Genomic DNA, 19,363 nt, shown 5'->3' with positions numbered 1-19,363 from the left:
AAAGGCAAAAGGCTGTGCAAACAAAGAATCAAAAATTCATCACCAAATCGTCGGGGGAACGCAATCGATAAAAATACATTTTATAATCCATTGTAAACGTGAACTGCTTTGCTATTCAAAGGCTAATAAATATGGTCGCAGTTTGATTATGTATATGTAGCGCACCACATGGTGTGCTTAATTGAAACTAGATAGTGTGCATGTGTAAGCCGCACATCAAAAATTGAGCATATGTGAGAAGTCATTCCTCATTGGCTTGCTATATTCTACCTGCAATGCACATGCAAAACCAGTTCAGGCATCACCAGTTCATGGATACTGGACACAACCCTCTCCTCCACAAATGGAAGCCACAGTTCAAAGACCAGGGTGCACTCGGTTGTCATGGAGACTTAAAATATAGGGGGTTATGTAATAAAAGGCACTAAGTTTGCCATGGGGCAGTAACCCATAGCAACTAATCAGCAGGAAGCATTTACAGGTCACCTGTTTATATGCAAACATCTTATTGGCTGCTATAGGTTACTGCTGCTGGGCAAACTTAGCACCTTATATTACACTAGACATTAAGCCCGTTAAATTAACGGGGCGCTAGACGGTCCGTGGGGCACATTCGCAGTAGCGCAATCCCACGGACACAGGGACTGGACGCAGAGTGACTTCAACTTTATTATATAGAGATATGGGGGATAGAGCCTTATAGAACAACCATTTGTTCAACAATGTCCTAAATAACAAAGAGGTTATGTATACAAATACAATTATAATAGATTACAAATACATAAGGCTACTTGTGGAAATTAAAACCTACTTATGCATAAAACCTAAAACTTGAATTGAAACTCACACGCATAGGTGGCAGCACTTGCCCTGGTGTATAGAGAAATGTGTTTCTCTGAGGGTACATAACCTAAAAAGGGCTGTCATGAGGTCCATCACATATACACGGCCCTTATGGAATATGTGATGCAGATTTATTACTGTACATATTTTAAACATTTAAATTGCAGATTCTTGGGGATGACCAATTTGTGTCATAGAAGCAGGATAGTGTGGTGCAGTACATACAATTACATAACTGGTTAGAAAATATCAGTTATTAACAGCTGGTAGAGCAACACAGAAAGCAACATCTTCATCTAGACAAACTCCAAGTGGATAAGTGTTCTGCTACCCCTTGAAATACACTGAATGCAGGATGTATATGCATAAAAACAAAGAAAGCATTTATATTTTTCTCATCAAATTTTACATTACAGAATGCAGGATGAGATTTTGTATCACTATCAATCACACACAAAAAAAAATGTAAAACCCAAAACCAAAATCCTGCGCTATCCTGGGTACCTACATTACAAGATCTTTTAGTACAGAGAAATTGATTTGCACGCAGGCTGCTATTTACTCTCAGCTCCTCACCTTACTATACTAGTATAGTATAGTACTCACTAAATAAAAAAATAAACACAATAGCAGAAGGGCAGATGGCATCACGTTTTCTTGAAACATCAACCCACAGAAAGCTCTTGAACAATGTCAAGATTATCAGATGATTCTCATGATTGCAGTGCTACACAAAATATACAGTACATTCTCAGCTTACCATTCTACAGGTCGGTGCTTCACGGCCCATTGCAAACTGCACAGTCAGTTAGATCATTTAGCTCTACTGCATACAGAAGGGGACTTCTATACTTCACATTAAGTAGAGGAGGCATGGTGCTGGTCAAAATCTACAAGACGTCAGGCATGCTGGGTATTGTAGCTTAGACATCTACGTGTGTAACTTACTAGTAAGCTATAAGAGGTTCCTTCTTGTATGTGTCCATTGCCTGAATCCTCTGCAAGTGACTCCTGATCGTCCAACATGAACATTTCACATGGTATCACAGAGTGAGGCACTGCTCTCTTTCACCAAGTTTATGTAGAACTTTCACAAGAAATCCTCCTCCCTTCAGCCAGCTGGAAATGCACCTCGCAAGTTCACAAGCCTCAAAAGGAAGCAGCTCACTATCAGGCAACTAAAACTCCAGCTCAAGCCACAACCTCTTGTAAATCAACTTGACTATAGTGATACCCTGTACATGCACTGTTAGTTAAGGGCACAGCCTACTTCTCATCAGTCATGTGATCTACTAGAACATCTATGACAGCCATTGATATAGTTAATGATTCTTTTGCCCTCCGATACAGTATCTTACATACTAGGGAGAAATGAAACATAATGCAGTGACTCCAACGTTACCTAAAATAAACTAGTTATTCCTAGGCACGGAAAGCTAACGCAGCACATTCCACTGTGCAACAAACATGGAACAGACTTTAAAAAAAAACACTGTGCCATAAACCCAACACATAGGACAATAACAGGGCCCTTCTATTGCAGTGCATTTCAACAGCGTTGAGCATGTCAGTAAAGAGTGCAACTGCGAAAAAATACAATCATGCACTTTTACGGATTGTGTTAGTGATGGTTCAAAAGCATTGTGATTTGACATGATAATACATCCCGTCTTTAAAGGAACAGTAACAACAAAAGCTGAAAGTGTATCAAAGTAATTCAAATATAATGTACTGTTGCTCTGCACTGTGTTTGCTTCAGAAAGATAACTATAGTTTATATAAACAAGCTGCTGTGTAGCCATGGGGGCAGTCATTCAAGCTGAAAAAAGGAGAAGAGGCACAGGTTACATAGCAGATAACAGATAAAACACCATTGTACTGAACAGAGCTTATCTGTGATGTGCTATGTAACCTGTGCCTTTTCTCCTTTTTCCCAGCAGCTTTAATGGCTGCCCCCGTGGCAGCAACCTGTTTATATAAATTATAGTAGTCTTTCTGAAGCAAACGCACAGCTTTTACCAGTGCATGCTAACAGCAGATTATATGTTAACTACTTTAAAACACTTAAATTTATTGGTGTTATTGTTCCTTTAAGTAGAAAATGTGATCCAATAAAATTAATACTTTAAAGCTATTGCCACAATAAGCCATTCCTTAATCAGTGGAGAAATGCCCAGGCCTGCCCAATGCTTTCCTTGCCAACTATTACGTTTAATAGAAACCACCTGTCCCTGTGTGGATTTTGGCCCGAAAATTAACACTTGCCCTCAGGTCTTAACCCACCCTGAGTGCACATTGACAGGAAAGTGCCATTAAAGTAAATGGCAAGTGGCAGGGACATAATAAGCCAGTCTCATGTTTGGCCTTTTACAGAAGGACCGACACTGTAAAATGAAAATATTTCAAATACCAAAGGTAACTGTACAGTATATCATATTTAAATGCGTTAAAACCTTTCTTGGTGTTACCCGTCCTTTAACACCTTCAGCAATTTAATTACACTAAATATGCATAATAAGTATGTATTGCTAGTTCCAGTTCTGACCATGGCACTGAACAGGCTAGGGCTCCCTTATGTAATATATACTAACCAGATATCCAAGTGAGGGGTCAGAGAAGCTCTAATTTTATCCTAAGGTCACGTCACATTCTGCGGCTACATGCCTCCTGCCCTCTGTAGCCTTTTAACTTACATACAAAACAAGCCACAAAAGCTGAAATAAGTAATAACTCTGACTTCTTGCTAATGGATTGCAAGTGTCATATGGAAAATTCATGCCTTCTGAACTCTTGCACCTTATATGTGATAGCCATCAGCTTGACTGCTCACATATATTGCATGTGAATGCTTATAGGGACACAGGGAACTTGCATCCATGGTCTACTAAAGTCACAGAAAGTTCTCTTTCAGTAACTGGGCAAGTGCCGATTTGTACCAAATTGTATTGACCAATATCACATCCAAAAAGCTGGTGTGAAGGAGGTCTAATTGCTCTGTATCTACACTTTCAATCTATTACCAAGTAGCCAGAGTGCTTATTTTAAAGCGATATGGACACATTCCTATAAAAATCATAGAAACGTGTCAGTATCAAGTAAATGCTGCACCTGTAATCGTTCCCCTCAAAGCCCCCCGCAAAGTTGCCCACAGCCCCGCAAATTTGCATTCATCTGACTCTCCAACATTGCTTAAAGGGATACTGTCATGGGAAAAAAACATTTTTTTCAAAATGAATCAGTTAATAGTGCTGCTCCAGCAGAATTCTGCACTGAAATCCATTTCTCAAAAGAGCAAACAGATTTTTTTTATATTCAATTTTGAAATCTGACATGGGGCTAGACATATTATCAATTTCCCAGCTGCCCCAAGTCATGTGACTTGTGTTCTGATAAACTTCAATCACTCTTTACTGCTGTACTGCAAGTTGCAGTGATATCAGACCCCTCCCTTTCCCCCCCCCCAGCAGCCAAACAAAAGAACAATGGGAAGGTAACCAGATAGCAGCTCCCTAACACAAGATAACAGCTGCCTGGTAGATCTAAGAACAGCACTCAATAGTAAAAACCCATGTCTCACTGAGACACATTCAGTTACATTGAGAAGGAAAAACAGCAGCCTGCCACAAAGCATTTCTCTCCTAAAGTGCAGGCACAAGTTACATGACTGGGGACAGCTGGGAAATATCTAGCCCCATGTCAGATTTCAAAATTGAATATAAAAAAATCAGTTTTTTGTCTTTTGAGAAATGGATTTCATTGCAGACTTCTGCTGGAGTAGCACTATTAACTGATGTGTTTTGAAAAAAACATGTTTTCCGATGACAGGATCCCTTTAAAGTACTTCTGAGCCGTTTCAGTGACGCTGGGGGTGGGGCGATCCTTCCATAGGCTGATTACGAATGAAAACAGGAATTCAGCCTATGAAAGGATCGCTCCGCCCACAGCCCAGCGTCACTGAAGCAACCCGGAAGATCTGTAAGTAAGTGTCAGCGGGTCGGCAGCACACAGGTTCGCAGGCCTGGGTGCAGCTTTGCGAGGGGCTTTTCGGGGATCAATTACAGGTGCAGCATTTACTTTATACTGACACATTCCAATGATTTTTATAGGAACATGTCAGTATCGCTTTAATAAATATATAAATAAACACATTAAAAGCAAATGTTGATGATTGCAGTCTGTAAGCCTCCCTAAACAGCCCCAGGGAGCAATAAACAAAGGCTAGTGGTTTATTATACTGTCTCTCTCCCATCTGCTAGAGTTCCTTCCATCTGGGCTGTCTATCAATGCCCATTCTAGCTTTAAAAAATTGATTTTGGCCTGGCTCCACCCTGGCTTCCAATGACATATCATTCATAGTACAAAGAAGTGCACGCAAGCTCATGTGGTGCATGCTGGAGTAGAATGTTAAACTGTCAGCCGGACAGTTTCCTATAAATGCAAAGTTCTGCAGCTACTCCTGTCAGTTCAGACTGATTTATGTTACTGTAGGTCAGCCCCTGTACAATTTTAATATCTGATATCTGTGAAAATATGCCATCTGCCCTCATCAGTACCAAAGTAGCAATAGAGTCTTCAGTAAAAAGTAAGTAGAAGGAGTCTATGTTTTTCTATGCATACAGGCACATTGGCTAAAACAGTGACCATTCCCTTAAAAGCAGACGTGACTAAAAATGAAAGAACATATGCAGAATACAAAGATTTCAATATCCCTTTTCCAGTACAGTCAAGCATATCTGTTAAGGAAGCAATTGTGCACGAGAACAGAAAAATTCCCATATTGAAACATATAACATATGCAATAAGGAAAGCCTTTAAAGGAACAGAAACATCAAAAAATTCAAGTATTTTAAAGTAATAAAAATATAATGCAGTGTTGCCCTTGCACTGGTAAAACTGCTGTGTTTGATTCAAAAACACTACTATTGTTTATATAAATTAGCTGCTGTGTAGCAATGGGGGAAGCCATTCAAAGAAGAAAAGGCTCAGGTTACACAGCAGAAAGCAGATAAGCTCTGTAGAACATAATGGTGTTATGTTAGTAGTGTTTCTGAAGCAAACATCAGTTTTACCAGTGGAGGGCAACAGTACGATATTCTCATTATTTAAAACACTCATTTTTTTGGTGTTACTGTTCCTTTAAAGGCTTTTCTTATTGCAGCTTTTGCAACAGTACATGGAATTACACAGCACTGCATAGAGCACAGTCAGGCTGTTCGTTTATAAGAGGAAGAATACAGAGACACATCACGTGCATGCTAGGAAATAAGCTGTTTCCTGGAAAGCAGAGACCTCAACTTAACATGACCTTAAAAAAACAGTTCAGTGTACAAATAAAAACAGGGTAAACAGATAGGCTGTGCAAAATAAAAAATGTTTCTGATATAGTTAGTTAGGCAAAAATGTAATGTATAAAGACTGGAGTGACTGGATGTTTAACATAATGGCCAGAACACTACTTCCTGCTTTTCAGTTCTCTAACTCTGTGTTAAGCTGGCCATGGACGCAAAGATCTTATAGTACGAATCGAGGATTCGTAGGATTTTCGGGCAGTGTGTGAAGAGTCATTTTTCGTCCGGCTGGAGATCAGTCGTTTGGCTGATCGGGCAGGTGAAAAGATTTCTGTCGGCTGCCGATAATATCTCTGCATGTATTGCCGATTGTACGATTTTCAGTGGGAGACCGTCACAAGCTTTGTCAGACATAACTTTCGTACAATTGCTGTCAGGGGCAGAACATCGGCTGATCTGTTCTTTTCTACTTTATTTGATTTGAATGGTTAGTGGCAGGTAGTGCGATGGGAAAGTCCGATCGTACGAACGGATCTTTGTGTTTATGGCCAGCTTTAGTCAGTGGGGGTCATTTATAAACTTTGCGCAAGGCAGATTGGTTCGCAAAGTGAATATATTTGCCCTGTGCATGGTTATATTTATGAAGCTGAATAATTGTGGTGCAAATAGAATTGCAATTTTTTTTATTCACAATGCAAATGTCTATAAGAGCTTTTTAAATATGTCAAAAATCGCAAATATTTATGCGCACACTCTGCAACTGAATTACACCACAACTTTGGTGCCGGAGAAAATATTTGCAAAACAGTTTCGCAAAGTGCGAATTTAAGTTACTGTCAACGCCATTTTCGCGCAGAACAACCTTGCACATTGGGTGTGCTCATGCAAACTCCCATCTCATTTGCGTGCCATTTGTGAAAATGTATTCACAATACGAATTCGCAAAAAACGGAAAGAGGGGCAGAGCAGTGCAATATATTAGCATTCAGGAAAAAACATAGGCAATACAACCATTTTCGGAAAAAATATACGCTGCGCGAACTTTATAAATGACCCCCAGTGACTTTAAGGGGTGAGTTTGCAATTGATTGTTAGCAATCAACTCAGATTCAAAAGCAACAGTTATGACCCATGTTGCCCACCTTCAAGTCACTGATTGGTTACTGCCTGGTAACCAATCAGTGGAAACCAAGAGAGCTGAAAAGCAGGAAGTAGTGTTCTGGCTATTATGTTAGACATCCAGTCACTCCAGCCTTTATACATTACATTTTTGGCTAACTAACTAGATTAGAAACATTTTTTATTTTGCACAGCCTATTTACCTAATTTTTATATTGAACAATTCCTTAAAAAAGCGACTTACTTCTTAGAGAATAAATGCTCCATAACTATTTACAAATAATATAAACTTTGGCTAATAAATGGGTCTGACATTATGGGGCAGATTTATTAAGATTGAGTTGTGTTTTCCCTCGAAAAATTTTAGTTTTTGATGTTATTTTTCAAAAAAACGCAAATTATTTTTTAGATTTATTATACCCCAACCTTGGAAATAGCTCAAATCTAAAAATACACCATCTAAAACCTGTTGAGATCATGTAAGAGTCGATGGCAGAGTTCCCTTGAATTTTTAATTTTTTCAGAGGGTTTTGCCAGAAAACTTGATCAATTAGAGTGTTCAGGTTGTAAACCCTGAACTCGCTGATTCGAGTTTTTCCCATTCAGTTTATTTTTATTTTTTTTAAAATCATTCGTGGTATAGAAAACTTCTAAATTCAACCTTTGAAAAATAACCCCCTATAGGTGGCTGATTTTTTAAATTTTTTCAGAGGGTTTTGCCAGAAAACTTGATCAATTAGAGTTTTCGGGTTGTTAACCCTGAACTCGCTGATTCGAGTTTTTCCCATTCAGTTTATTTTTTCTAAATCATTTGTGGTATAGAAAACTTCTAAATTCAACCTTTGAAAAATAACCCCCTATATGTGGCTGATTTTTTAAATTTTTTCAGAGGGTTTTGCCAGAAAACTTGATCAAAAGGCACTTGACCCCCTGTTTAACTTCCAGTATAAGAACTAAACCCATTGTATTTACTATACATTACTATACAGTGCAGCTTATTTATAATACACTACAGTAGTATTTCTGGAGCAAACACACAAATATTATTAGTGCAGGGCAACAATTGTACATTATATTTGAATTAATTGAAAACACTTTCATTTGTTTGGCGTTACTGTTCCTTATGAAGATTATTAGTGCATTTATATTGCCTTCAGGAGGTGTCTCATGAAATTCACAGCTCGATTGCTAAAATATCAGGTTGCCTGGCTAAAGAAAATGGGATCCGACAGTTTATAGCAGCTGCAAGGATTTAAAAAAAAAAAAATACAGCCAATTAACTTTAATGCAAATGTTATCTTAGTGCAAGTGAAAAGTTCACAAACACATCATATTCCCTGTAGATAAAACAAAAAAGGAAAAACAAAAATATTCTCTGTAAAGTTACCACAAGCCAGTGGTTCTGACAGCCTCCTCTAGGGCCTGGTCAAGTCACTGGGATAGCCCATCTGAAATCCAGTAGCAGTATGATGTGGGGAGAATCAATATCTCCTCTGCTGAGTTTGGGAGTACAGGCATGGGACCTGTTATCCAAAATGCTGGGTACCTGGAGTTTTTCGGATAAGGGATATTTCTGTAATTTGGATCTTCATACCTTACGGCCCGCGGGACGCCGTTTGGACATGCCTGATGTAAACATTACATCATACCAATTGGCCCGCGGGACGCAGTTTGGACATGCCTGATGTAAACATTAAATAAACCCAGTAGGCTGGTTTTGCCTGCCAATAAGGATTAATTATATCTTAGATGGGATCAAGTACATGGTACTGTTTTATTATTACAGAGAAAAAGGAAATAATTTTAAAAAATGTGGATTATCTAGGTAAAATGGAGTCTAAGGGAGCTGGCCTTTCCATAATTTTGAGCTTTCTGGATAACGGGTTTCCAGAAAACAGATTCCATACCTGTATTTGTTAGAGCTATTCCAGAAACTGGCATAATAAGAATTGCTACTTAAGCTACAGGTTTGGGATCTGTTATTCAGAAACCCGTTCTGCCAAGATGGTAACAGAGGCCCTGAAAGATTGAATGAAACTTTATCTTATATAGCATTCATGGATGGTTTGACAGCTACAGGGCATAAAACGATTCACTTCACTGGGGATCTATCTATTCTAATTTCTGTAGCCCATATCAACAGCAATCACAGATGTTTCATGTGTTTATTAGCTAGTGGCATTTAGCACAGACAAATGAACTGGAAAGTCTGTGTGAAGCCCTTTGTTCAGAACCTGGGTCTACACAGTGGGTTTTTCAGTTTACATTTCCCCAGGCTGTAGCACACAAGAACACTGGGTTCTTTGTTAGCCTTGCTGGAAACAACTGGCAAATAACAGTTTTGTTCTGGCCAAGAGGATTTACAGCAGCCAATAAATGTCACAAGTTACCATTCAAAAAACACACAAACCTAGTAAAGTACAAAGTACACCAACCTAGGGCAAGAGTACTCTCAGCACCAGCACAGATTTTCTACTCCAGATGAGTCTGACTTTCATTCTACATAAAAACCAAGACCAGAAAAAAATTCCCAAACAGCACTGGCCGACACAGTGTAGTTGACAGCCACCATATCTGCCATTATATGTGGTATCTGGCTCACCGGCAGTCATCGCTGAACAGAATCAAGCGCCTTTTATGCTGATCACATTCCTGCTTTTAGTTCCTGGTTGTTGATCTCTACCAAGGAGTCAGACAACACCTGCCAACTCACACAATTTAGAGAGCAGATACAGGAGGGTCATGCAGTTTTACTCATGCTGTTAAGCTGAAGACAGGGGGGCCCCAGGTAGGAGAGCAATCAGTTAATGAGGATTTAGTTCAGCTTTCAGGATGGTGGCACACGGGGAGATTAGTCGCCAAGCGACAAATCTTCACTACTGTGGGCTAGAGTCCTGCACGGGTCCAATTGGAAGGACCCGTGCGTGACCCAAACCCGCTGACCTCGCCACCCAACACATCCCCCTACCCTGAGCCACTACCAGACCTGGACCCTATAAGTCAAACTTACTACTGAAGTGACATCATCTCAGACCGGAAGTGACGTCACTTCCCGCCCCATTCATCCCGAAAGGTACAAAAAAAATTCCTTGCAGCACCAGGGAGTGTGGGAGGGACCAGTGCCACACATTTGCCGGGTTACCCGAGGAGTACCCACACAGACAGGGAATCAGGGATATTCTACCCACAAACCGACTGATTTGAGGGTATTCCGTGGGTACCCAACAAGGTGCAGGACTGTACCGTAAGCAACTACTCTACCCAAAATGCCTTCCCGTCGGCAAAAATGCAAATCGATGGCAGGATGGCATACGTATAGCTTTGGTTTTCCAAGGTTTCCCGAAGTTTCCTTGAGAGGCAACTTTGGAAAACGAATCGACACGTTTGCCATCCCGCCGGCGATTCACATTCTTGCTGGTGGGAAGGCATTTCAGGGAGATTAGTCACCCGCAGTAGCGAAGATTTTTCCATTGTTGACTAATCTCCCCATGTGCCACCATCCATAAGGCACAGGTCCAAAGAATTGATAAGAGCAACAATTTAATAGGGGCAATAGACAGCTATATTCATCAGCCAAACAAAGCTTCTGTTTATGGTTTCATTTTTACTTACTACCTCCCCTGCCACACTTCCCCTTGGAGTCAGCAGTTTTAGGTTTAAAATGAGATAGTGAGCTCTGTAAACAGGCAACTTGCCTTCCCTTAACTTCTGCCTGTCTCAGACCTACAGATAGGGAACAGTTCATTATACAGTTTCATTATACAGTTATAAAATAGATTATTCACAATACTTGGGACCTGGGGTTTTTGCCCATAATTTAGATTTCTATACCTTGAGGGTGAAGACACGCAGAGCTACTAGTAGCAGCTACTTGTCATGCTACAAAATAGACAATCGTGATAACTGGCTTTGCTAAGACACTACATGTGTTTAAGCAGAGGCAAGTCTCAGTATTGTCTATGGCAGGGTATTTTTTTTGCATTGTGTAGCCACAAGTAGCTGCTACTAGTATCTCTGTGTGCCTTCACCCTCAAGGTATAGAAATCTTAATTTTGGGCAAAAACCCCAGGTCCCAAGCATTGTGAATAATAGATTTCATACTTGAATAATGAACAGGCAGAAGTTAAGGAAAGGGAAGTTGCCTGTTTACAAAGCTCACTATCTCATTTTAAGGGTAAGGGCACACAAACAGATTCAGGGAGATTAGTCGCCCCAGCCACCAATCGCCTCTTCTTTGGGGCGACAATCGCTTCCCCTAGCTTCCCTCTGGCTATAATGAAAAATAGCCTGCGGGATGGCACTCACATCACTTCGTTTTCCGAAGTCGCACAAAGTTTCCTTGTGAGGCAACTTCGGAAAACGAAGTGCCGCAACTGCAATCCCGCTGGCGATTTTTCATTATAGCTGATGGGACGCTAGGGGAAGGCAGTTCAGGGAGATTTTCGCCACAAAGAAGAGTCGATGGGGCAATTAACCTGAATCTGCCCGTGTGTCCTTACCCTAAAATTGCTGATTCCAAGGGGAAGTGAGGTGGGGGAGGTAGGAAGTAAACATGAAACCATAAACAGAAGCTTTATTTGGCTGTTGTTGTATAAAGCTGTGTATTGCCCTTTGTTGTTGCGGTTGTTGCGGTTATCCATTCTTTGGAACTGTGCCTTAAGGGTGGTGGAACACAGAGAGATTAGTTGCAATGCGACAAATTTTCGATACTGAGGGTGACTAACCTGCCCAAAAAGCTTTCCCGCCGCCAAGAATGCGAATCACCTAAAGGTTCAGCATCTCTAGAACAGTAATGATGCAGGCCTTCAAATGTATGCACAGGAGTTTCCCATCTTGCATTTTGTTAGGAGTGTCATGCGATAGAGACCTGTACAGGTTTGTTTTTTAAGACTCACACCCAACCCGGACCTGCTTAAAATAAGCCTCACTCGGTCCCGCATACCTGCCTTCTGATGCCCAACAATTTTCACCTGACCTGTTCCTCACAGTGCCAACCCGGAAGTGACATCAAACAGATAACCTTTTCCATCAAGAAGGGTAGGGTTTTTGTACTTTACCACAGTAATGGCCGTCTGTAGTCCTCCCCTACTGCAGCGGATCGGGTACCTGCGGGTCACCCACACAGTAGGCACAAAAAGAATAATCTGTCCGAGGGCCGATCACACTGTGGGTATTTAGCGGGTACCCGACTCGATGCAGGACTCTAGTCTTGCGACACTGCACATGCTCAGTGTGCTCTGGGCAGCTGTCCAGAAATTAAGCTTAGTTGTTACAAATCGTCAAGCAGAAAATTAGGTCTGTCTGTTACAGAAGCTGATGCTACAGAGCTGATGATTACATTCTGCATGCCTTGTTTTTTTTATATAGAATATGTTGAGAAATGTTCCCTAAACTCAGGTAACTGACAGATCAAAATTAAAAGAAACAGGGCTGATGACAAACCCATTTCTATTTTGATTAGCGCACAAAGGCTATCTCAACTCTAGTCAAAACCATGAACTAGAAAATCTTCATTAAAGGGGTTGTTCGCCTTTGAATTAACGTTTAGTTTGATGTAGAGTGATATTCTGAGACAAATTGCAATTGGTTTCCATTTTTTATTATTTGTGGTTGTCGAGTTAGTTAGCTTTTTATTCAGAAGCTCCCCTGTTTGCAATTTCAGCAATCTGGTTGCTAGGGTCCAAACTACCCTAGCAACCATGCACTGGTTTGAATAAGAAACTGAAATATGAATAAGAGAGGGCCTGAATACAAAGATGATTAATAAAAAGTAGGCATAACGATAAACGTGCAGCCTTAGAGATCATTTGTTTTTTAGATGGGGCCAGTGAGCCCAATTTGAAAGCTGGAAAGAGTCAGATGAAGAAGACAAATAATTTAAAAACTATAAGAAAGTAAAAATTAAAGCCAATTAAAAAGTTGCTTAGAATTAACAATTCGGTAACATACTAAAAGTTAACTTAAAGGTAAATCACCCCTTTACACAATCAAGTCACAGCCTGAGAGACAAGGGACAATGTTTATACAAGATGTTTGCTAAGAGGGAGTCAGCCCCCGCAACCAGGCAGGTGGGTGTAGATTCTGTCTCTGCAAAGGGGAAGATCTGCAGCGAGTCCACAAACCTGAAAACATGGCTACTTCTACAAAATCAATTCTTTAGTCTGAATTGTACCTTTAGGGTCAGGCCACTACGGGCATTTTAGGAAGATTTGGTCGCCTGGCGAATAATCGCCTCGTTTTTGCGGCGACCAATCTCCCCAAACGCCTTCCCTCACTCTGCGTCGGCTAAAATGAAAAAACGCCAGTGCTAATCACACGTAGCAATTCGTTTTCCGAAGTTGCACCTTTGGGCGACTTCGGAAAACGAATCGCCGCATGTGATTAGCGCCGGAGTTTTTTTCATTTTAGCCAACGCAGAGTGAGGGAACAACCAGCGTGGCCTGACCCTTACATGGGATATTGTATGAACAATTTATGGTTTTAAAAAAACATCCAATCTCTAGCATGGCATTTCATAGCATCTGAGCGATGCTTTGTTTAAATGACAGCTCACTGTAAAGCACTGGTTCACTCTAATCAACTGCTCCCTGGAGGACTTCCTACAAGAAGCTTCCTAAAAGCAATAATGGCTGTCTCTTCTTTGTCTGTCGGTAGCTACTGTCAGCCCCTGTATGGCCACCTGAATTCTAAGAGAACGCAATGAAGGTGAGCTCACAAGCAAATGGTGCCATGGAAGGATGATTAAAGTGACTGCTGGCCTGAAGCTGCTATACACTCTCTCACCATCCGGCCAGTCTCAATGGACAAACTGAACACTATAAACTGGATTTATCTGCATGGTCAACTGCACAAATTGAATGGCCCACAAGCTAAATATCTAATCAAACTTCTGCAAAAGCCCCCTGGTCACTAAAAATACATATTAGTCACAGCAATGAAGTAAAGTGACACTTCCTTACTTCCCACAACGCGCTCCACCGGTTTCACTACCTCCCATGTATCGGCTTCTCTTTCCTTCCTCTCACTTCTCACTCTCACGTCAAACGTCTCCTGCAGTTGCCTCCCCGGTGTTGCTCCCTTCCTCTCACAACTCCTCTCTACCCTCGCTCCCTCTCCAATCCAACTCTCGCTCCCCTCCCATTCACTATCTCAAGTCTCGCTCCCCTTCCCATTCACTATCTCAACTCTCGCTCCCCCTCCTCCCTTTGCCTCCTCCTGTCTCCGAGGCAGCGGAATGACGTCACACAGAGCAGGTTACTGCAAAAGAACCTGAAGAAAGCAAAAAAAGTATATCTCGCCACCTAAAAGGGCTCTGCAGGGAAAGATAAAAATCAACAAGGAGGGGGCGACTGCGAAAAAATATGGCATCTTGTAAAAAGCAAAGACAGAGATGTTTAGGAAGTAAAAAGTGAACTCAGAAACTGTGAATTAATTATAATGAATAATGTATCACCTACTCAGGGCACACAGGCAGATTAGGGCAGAGACACAGGCTGTTATTTTAGGAGATTAGTCGCCCAGTGACAAATCGCTTCTTCGGGCGACTAATCACCCCGAACTGCCTTCCCGCTGGCAATTTACATTCTAGCAGGTGGGAAGGCATTTCAAGGAGATTAGTCGCCCAAAAAAGAAGAAGCGATTTGTCATTCTAGCCTTCCCACCGGCTACAATGTAAATCGCCGGCGGGGTGGCACTCGGAAAGTTTTGTTTTCCGAAGTTTCCTCACGAGGAGACTTCGGAAAGCCAAAGCGATCCTAGTACCATCCAATTTACATTCTAGCAGTTGGGGGAGATTAGACACCCAAAGAAGAAGTGATTTGTCGCAGGGTGACCAGGGGCGCGCCGCCAATGAGGCGAGCTGAGCCGCTCGCCTCAGGCGGCAGCACCTGAAAGGATTCCAGGGGCGGCAAAACAGACGCTCCTGCACCTTTAAGAGCCGAATTTCCGGTTTTTGAACCGGAAATTCGGCTGTACTATTGCGAGAGAGCTCAATTGCGCTCTCCGCAATAGTGTTTCTGCCTCCCCTCCCGACACGTAAGTTGGTGAGGGGGGGCGGCATTGCAGGAGCCGCCTCAGGTGGCTCCTAAGTCTGATTCTGCGCTGAGGGTGACTAATCTCCCCGAATCTGCCTGTGTGCCCTGACCCTTATAAAGATATTATTAGTCACCTTGGAGTTATGTGACCTGTATAAAAGCACTCTGCCGAACTCCTCTGTGACTAATAATATCTGTATAAATTACAGTAGTGAGGGAGTACATTATTCACTATATCTCTACAAAGCAAACAACAGCTACCAGTCACAGCCACAATAGTTACAAGAGTTGTGTTAGGGCAGAGACACACGCTCCTATTTCAAGAGATTAGTCGCCCAGTGACAAATCGATTCTTCTAGCCGGCGGGAAGGCAGTTCGGGGAGATTAGTCGCCTGAAGAAGAAGCAATTTGTCATTCTAGCCTTCCCTCCAGCTGGAATGTAAATCGCCGGCGGGATGGCTCTCGGAACGCTTAGTTTTTTCGAACTCGCCTGAAGTTGCCTCACAAAGATCCTAGTGCCATTGCGCCTGCGATTTACATTCTAGCCGGGAGGAAGACAGTTTGGGGCGATTAGTCGCCCAGTGATTTTTCGCTGGGCGACAAATCTCCCAAAATAGCAGTGTGTGTCTCTGCCCTTGAAGGGTTTCTTTTTACCTTTAAATTAACGTTAAGTATGATGTTGAGAGTGAAATTCTGAGGCAATGTACATTTTTTTTTAATTTTTAATTATTTGTCGTTTTTATGTTATTTTTTATGTTATTTAGCTTTTTAATCACCAGCTCTCCAATTTGCAATTTCAGCAATCTGGTTGCTAGGGTCCAAATAACCCTAGCAACCATGCATTAAGAGACTGGAATATGAGTAGTATAGACAGAAACAAAACCAAGAATGTAAGTTCCTCCAAAAAATTGATAGGCAGCAAGTAAAAAAAAAAATGCAAAAAGTTTATTAGGACATATTAAACGACAAGGAAAGTCTAAAATAGAATAAGGCTATTAATGCTGTATTTTGTATACTAAACATAAACATGAACTTACTGCACCACAAAGCCTAATCAAACAAATGATTTATGCTTTCAAAGTTGGCCACAGGGGGCTGTCATCTTGTAACTTTGTTAAACATCTTTGCCTGACCCTGACCCTGCACATGCTCAGTGTGGTCTGGGCTGATTAGGGATCGTCATAAACAAAGCTGCTTGAATTCTGCATGGCTGGGAAGTAAGGTGGCGGCTCCCCCTGCTGTACATAAGTAGGATTGTTTCCCTGCTCAGCGGTTAGGGACCTTCTGACAATTCCTATCCACAGCAGTAAATGAAGGGAGAATTTCACTGTATACAGTCAGGTTTCTTATAAAAACGGTACACATTTTTTAATTAAAGTATATTGGAGATAGTTTTCTTTTTCATTTAAGAAAGTAAAAATGGGATTTTATTTTTTTGCCTTTCCTTGTCCTTTAAGACATGCAACTGCTGCTGCCTCAGGCAGCAGATGGGCCAGGATCGCCCCTGGGACCAATGACCCCTATTTAAAAGCTGGAAAGAATGACAAGAAGAAGGAAAATAATTCAGAAACTATAAAAAAGAAAAAATGAAGGCCAATTTAAAATTTACTTTAAAGGTGTTAGCTTTAACTATGATGTAGATATTGATATTCTGAGACAATTTGCAATTGTTTTTTATTAGTTGTGGTTTTTGAGTTATTTAGCTTTTTATTCAGCAGCTCTCCAGATTGCAGTTTCAGCAATCCCCATCTAAAAACAAATGCACTGTAAGGCTACACATTTATTGTTATTGCTACTTTTTATTACTCCTATTTCTATGCAGGCCCTCTTCTATTCATATTCCAGTCTCTTATTTAAATCAGTGCATGGTTGCTAGGGCAATATGGGCCATAGCAACCAGATTGTTGAAATTGCAAACTGAAGAGCTGCTGAATACAAACCTTTAAAACCCACAAATGTATAAAAAAACAAAATAACAGGATAATCCCTTCTCTTTTCAAGCCATGTGATACAGCAAGCGACTGCCAATGGCCTGTTAAGTCACCAGAGCATAAAATCTCAAGATGACAGCCGCAAATAACTAAGGTGGCAAATCTATTTATAAGAAATCAGAATTATTTTAAATCTGTAAAAAAAACTTAAAAGGTTCAGCAGGAGAAACACACAATAACCAACATTTATCCTCCGTTATACATGAACTCAGATTAGACCCTCCAGCTTCTTATTATAATTCTGTTTCAAGGATGTTAGACTAAGTCTTATGATAGTGACAAACAAGTATCTCAGTTATGCAAGTCAGCCTGCCAAGCAACAATTAAAATTAGCTTGGCAGCCATCGAGAGGCACGTACAATAGCCACAGGATCACATGCGCTGTCAGCTAACAAGCAAGTTGAAAATAGGTACAGTAAATAGTAAGTGTTCTGACAGACAACAGGTGAATGAGTCATTTAGCAGTGGGGGGTCTTAGGGAGGGTATAGGTTCTGGAAAAGGCATTTGCAATCCACAGGGACAACCTAATGGCACTTAGCTAGTTTGCTACACTCAATAGGCCACTTTTTAGTTGGCTGCTTTAGCACCAGCAGGGATAGAATAGCATTTCTATAGAGAAGGGATAAGCAATCCTCAGAAATCATGTCAGCTGATTCATTTGTGCCACCTACATATCATGGCAGCACCTAGGGAACCCAGGACAGGAATGATAAAGTTTAGTAACAGTGCCAAGGACAGTGACAACAAGCCTCAGAGTAAAGCCAGATCTGTTCCATGTGAAAGTGAATCTCCATTATAAGAAGTCCTTGGTAGTACAAATTGATGGGATGGCATGGAAGAGACCTCACACAGGGCCCTTTATGAAGGCTTGATAAAGGGCCCTATGTGGTCCGAAACGTTGCCATGTGTTAAGGTCTACAATGAGACAACAAAATCACCTTTTTTGCATTCATTACAACGGTTTGTGTGCTTCAGCGATTTTGGATTTCATGACAGATTGTTCTGACCCTGAGTGGGGGGTTTTATATGCTGTGTAGCACCAGACACCTGAAAAGGTTGATGGAGTAACAGGTGAGCACTCTACTACTACAGGGTGAGTTTAATGGCAGGACGTAGCCGACATACACGTACCCACAGGCAGCGGCTGACCTCTCAGCTCTGCACTCGCCGATGAAGCTGTAGTTGAGACTAGCCGAGGCCACTCAGGCGAGCCACTACTCTCAATGAATGGAACGTGACGCTACCAGTTTCCCGGGAGTAAACTTGCCAGATATATCCCTTCCTCCTCCAGCACCGCTTCACTTCACCCAGGCACGACTGAGCCAGGCAGCAACAGACATAGGATCCAGCAATGGGAACGGGGACAGACAATGACGTTGAAACCACTCCCCACCTGGCTGAGAAGACTCAGTGGGGGTTGTGGTTAGATTGAGCAAGATCTCTGTGACAAATGTGTGTCAGCAACCTAATAATAAGAAGTAACTGCTGAGGCAGAGAAAAAGTTCCAGACGTGTTTAACCATTTGTATTAATCAATGAAAGACATTATGAAATAACAGAGACTTTTTCCCTCTCATTTCTGCCTGACACTAGTTTTAGTACTGTGGAAGTACCATAGTGACTAACGCAGGGGTGCCCAAAAAGTAGCCCATGCTTGTTCACACGTAGAGTTCCCACCTTTTCTGGAAAAAAATACCGGCCTTCCTATGTATTTATCTTTTTTCCCTATTAATAACATTGGAATCAGCCATCATTTTTACCAGCCAGGTCCCAACACTACTCTCACGCCGTCCCTAATACTGAGATATTTTGCTATAATTGCTTTCTCACTTTTACAAATCTTAGTCTCTCCACCAAGCAAAATTAGAAGGCTCGATTCATCAGCTTCAGGTCCTTTCGGAGGCTTTCGGGTCTTTTCAGAGGCTTTCGGAGCCTTTCAGCAGCTTCCAGGTCCTTTTCGGCAGCTTTGGGTATTTTCGAAGCTTTTGGATCCTTTCATCAGCTTCGGGTCTCCCATTCATGTTTCCCATACATGTTTCAGGGGCTGCTCGATTAGAGGAGACTACCTTCACGCTTGGTGGCACTGTCC

At 41.5% G+C, this 19,363-nt stretch overlaps 1 protein-coding gene across 5 annotated transcripts in view; it reads right to left on the bottom strand.

The window, feature by feature from the left end:
* Window positions 1–18,599, bottom strand: part of lpin2.L (lipin 2 L homeolog) — a 72,066-nt gene extending 53,467 nt beyond the window's left edge. The window contains exon 1 of one of the 5 annotated variants that reach the window (XM_018267923.2): window positions 18,407–18,599. Coding sequence is in view for 3 of the 5 variants with exons in the window: in XM_018267924.2 (XP_018123413.1) it covers window positions 1,792–1,875 (84 nt within the window). In the remaining 2 variants the exon portion in view is untranslated. The other 4 variants (XM_018267922.2, XM_018267924.2, XM_018267919.2 and 1 more) reach the window with 4 other exon arrangements.
* Between the last annotated feature and the right edge of the window lie 764 nt (window positions 18,600–19,363).

The sequence above is a fragment of the Xenopus laevis genome, chromosome 6L, assembly GCF_017654675.1.
Source record: "Xenopus laevis strain J_2021 chromosome 6L, Xenopus_laevis_v10.1, whole genome shotgun sequence".
NCBI classification, from domain to species: Eukaryota; Metazoa; Chordata; class Amphibia; order Anura; family Pipidae; genus Xenopus; species Xenopus laevis.
Note: the sequence above shows the minus strand (reverse complement) of the source record. Positions and strands in the feature narration are given on the sequence as shown.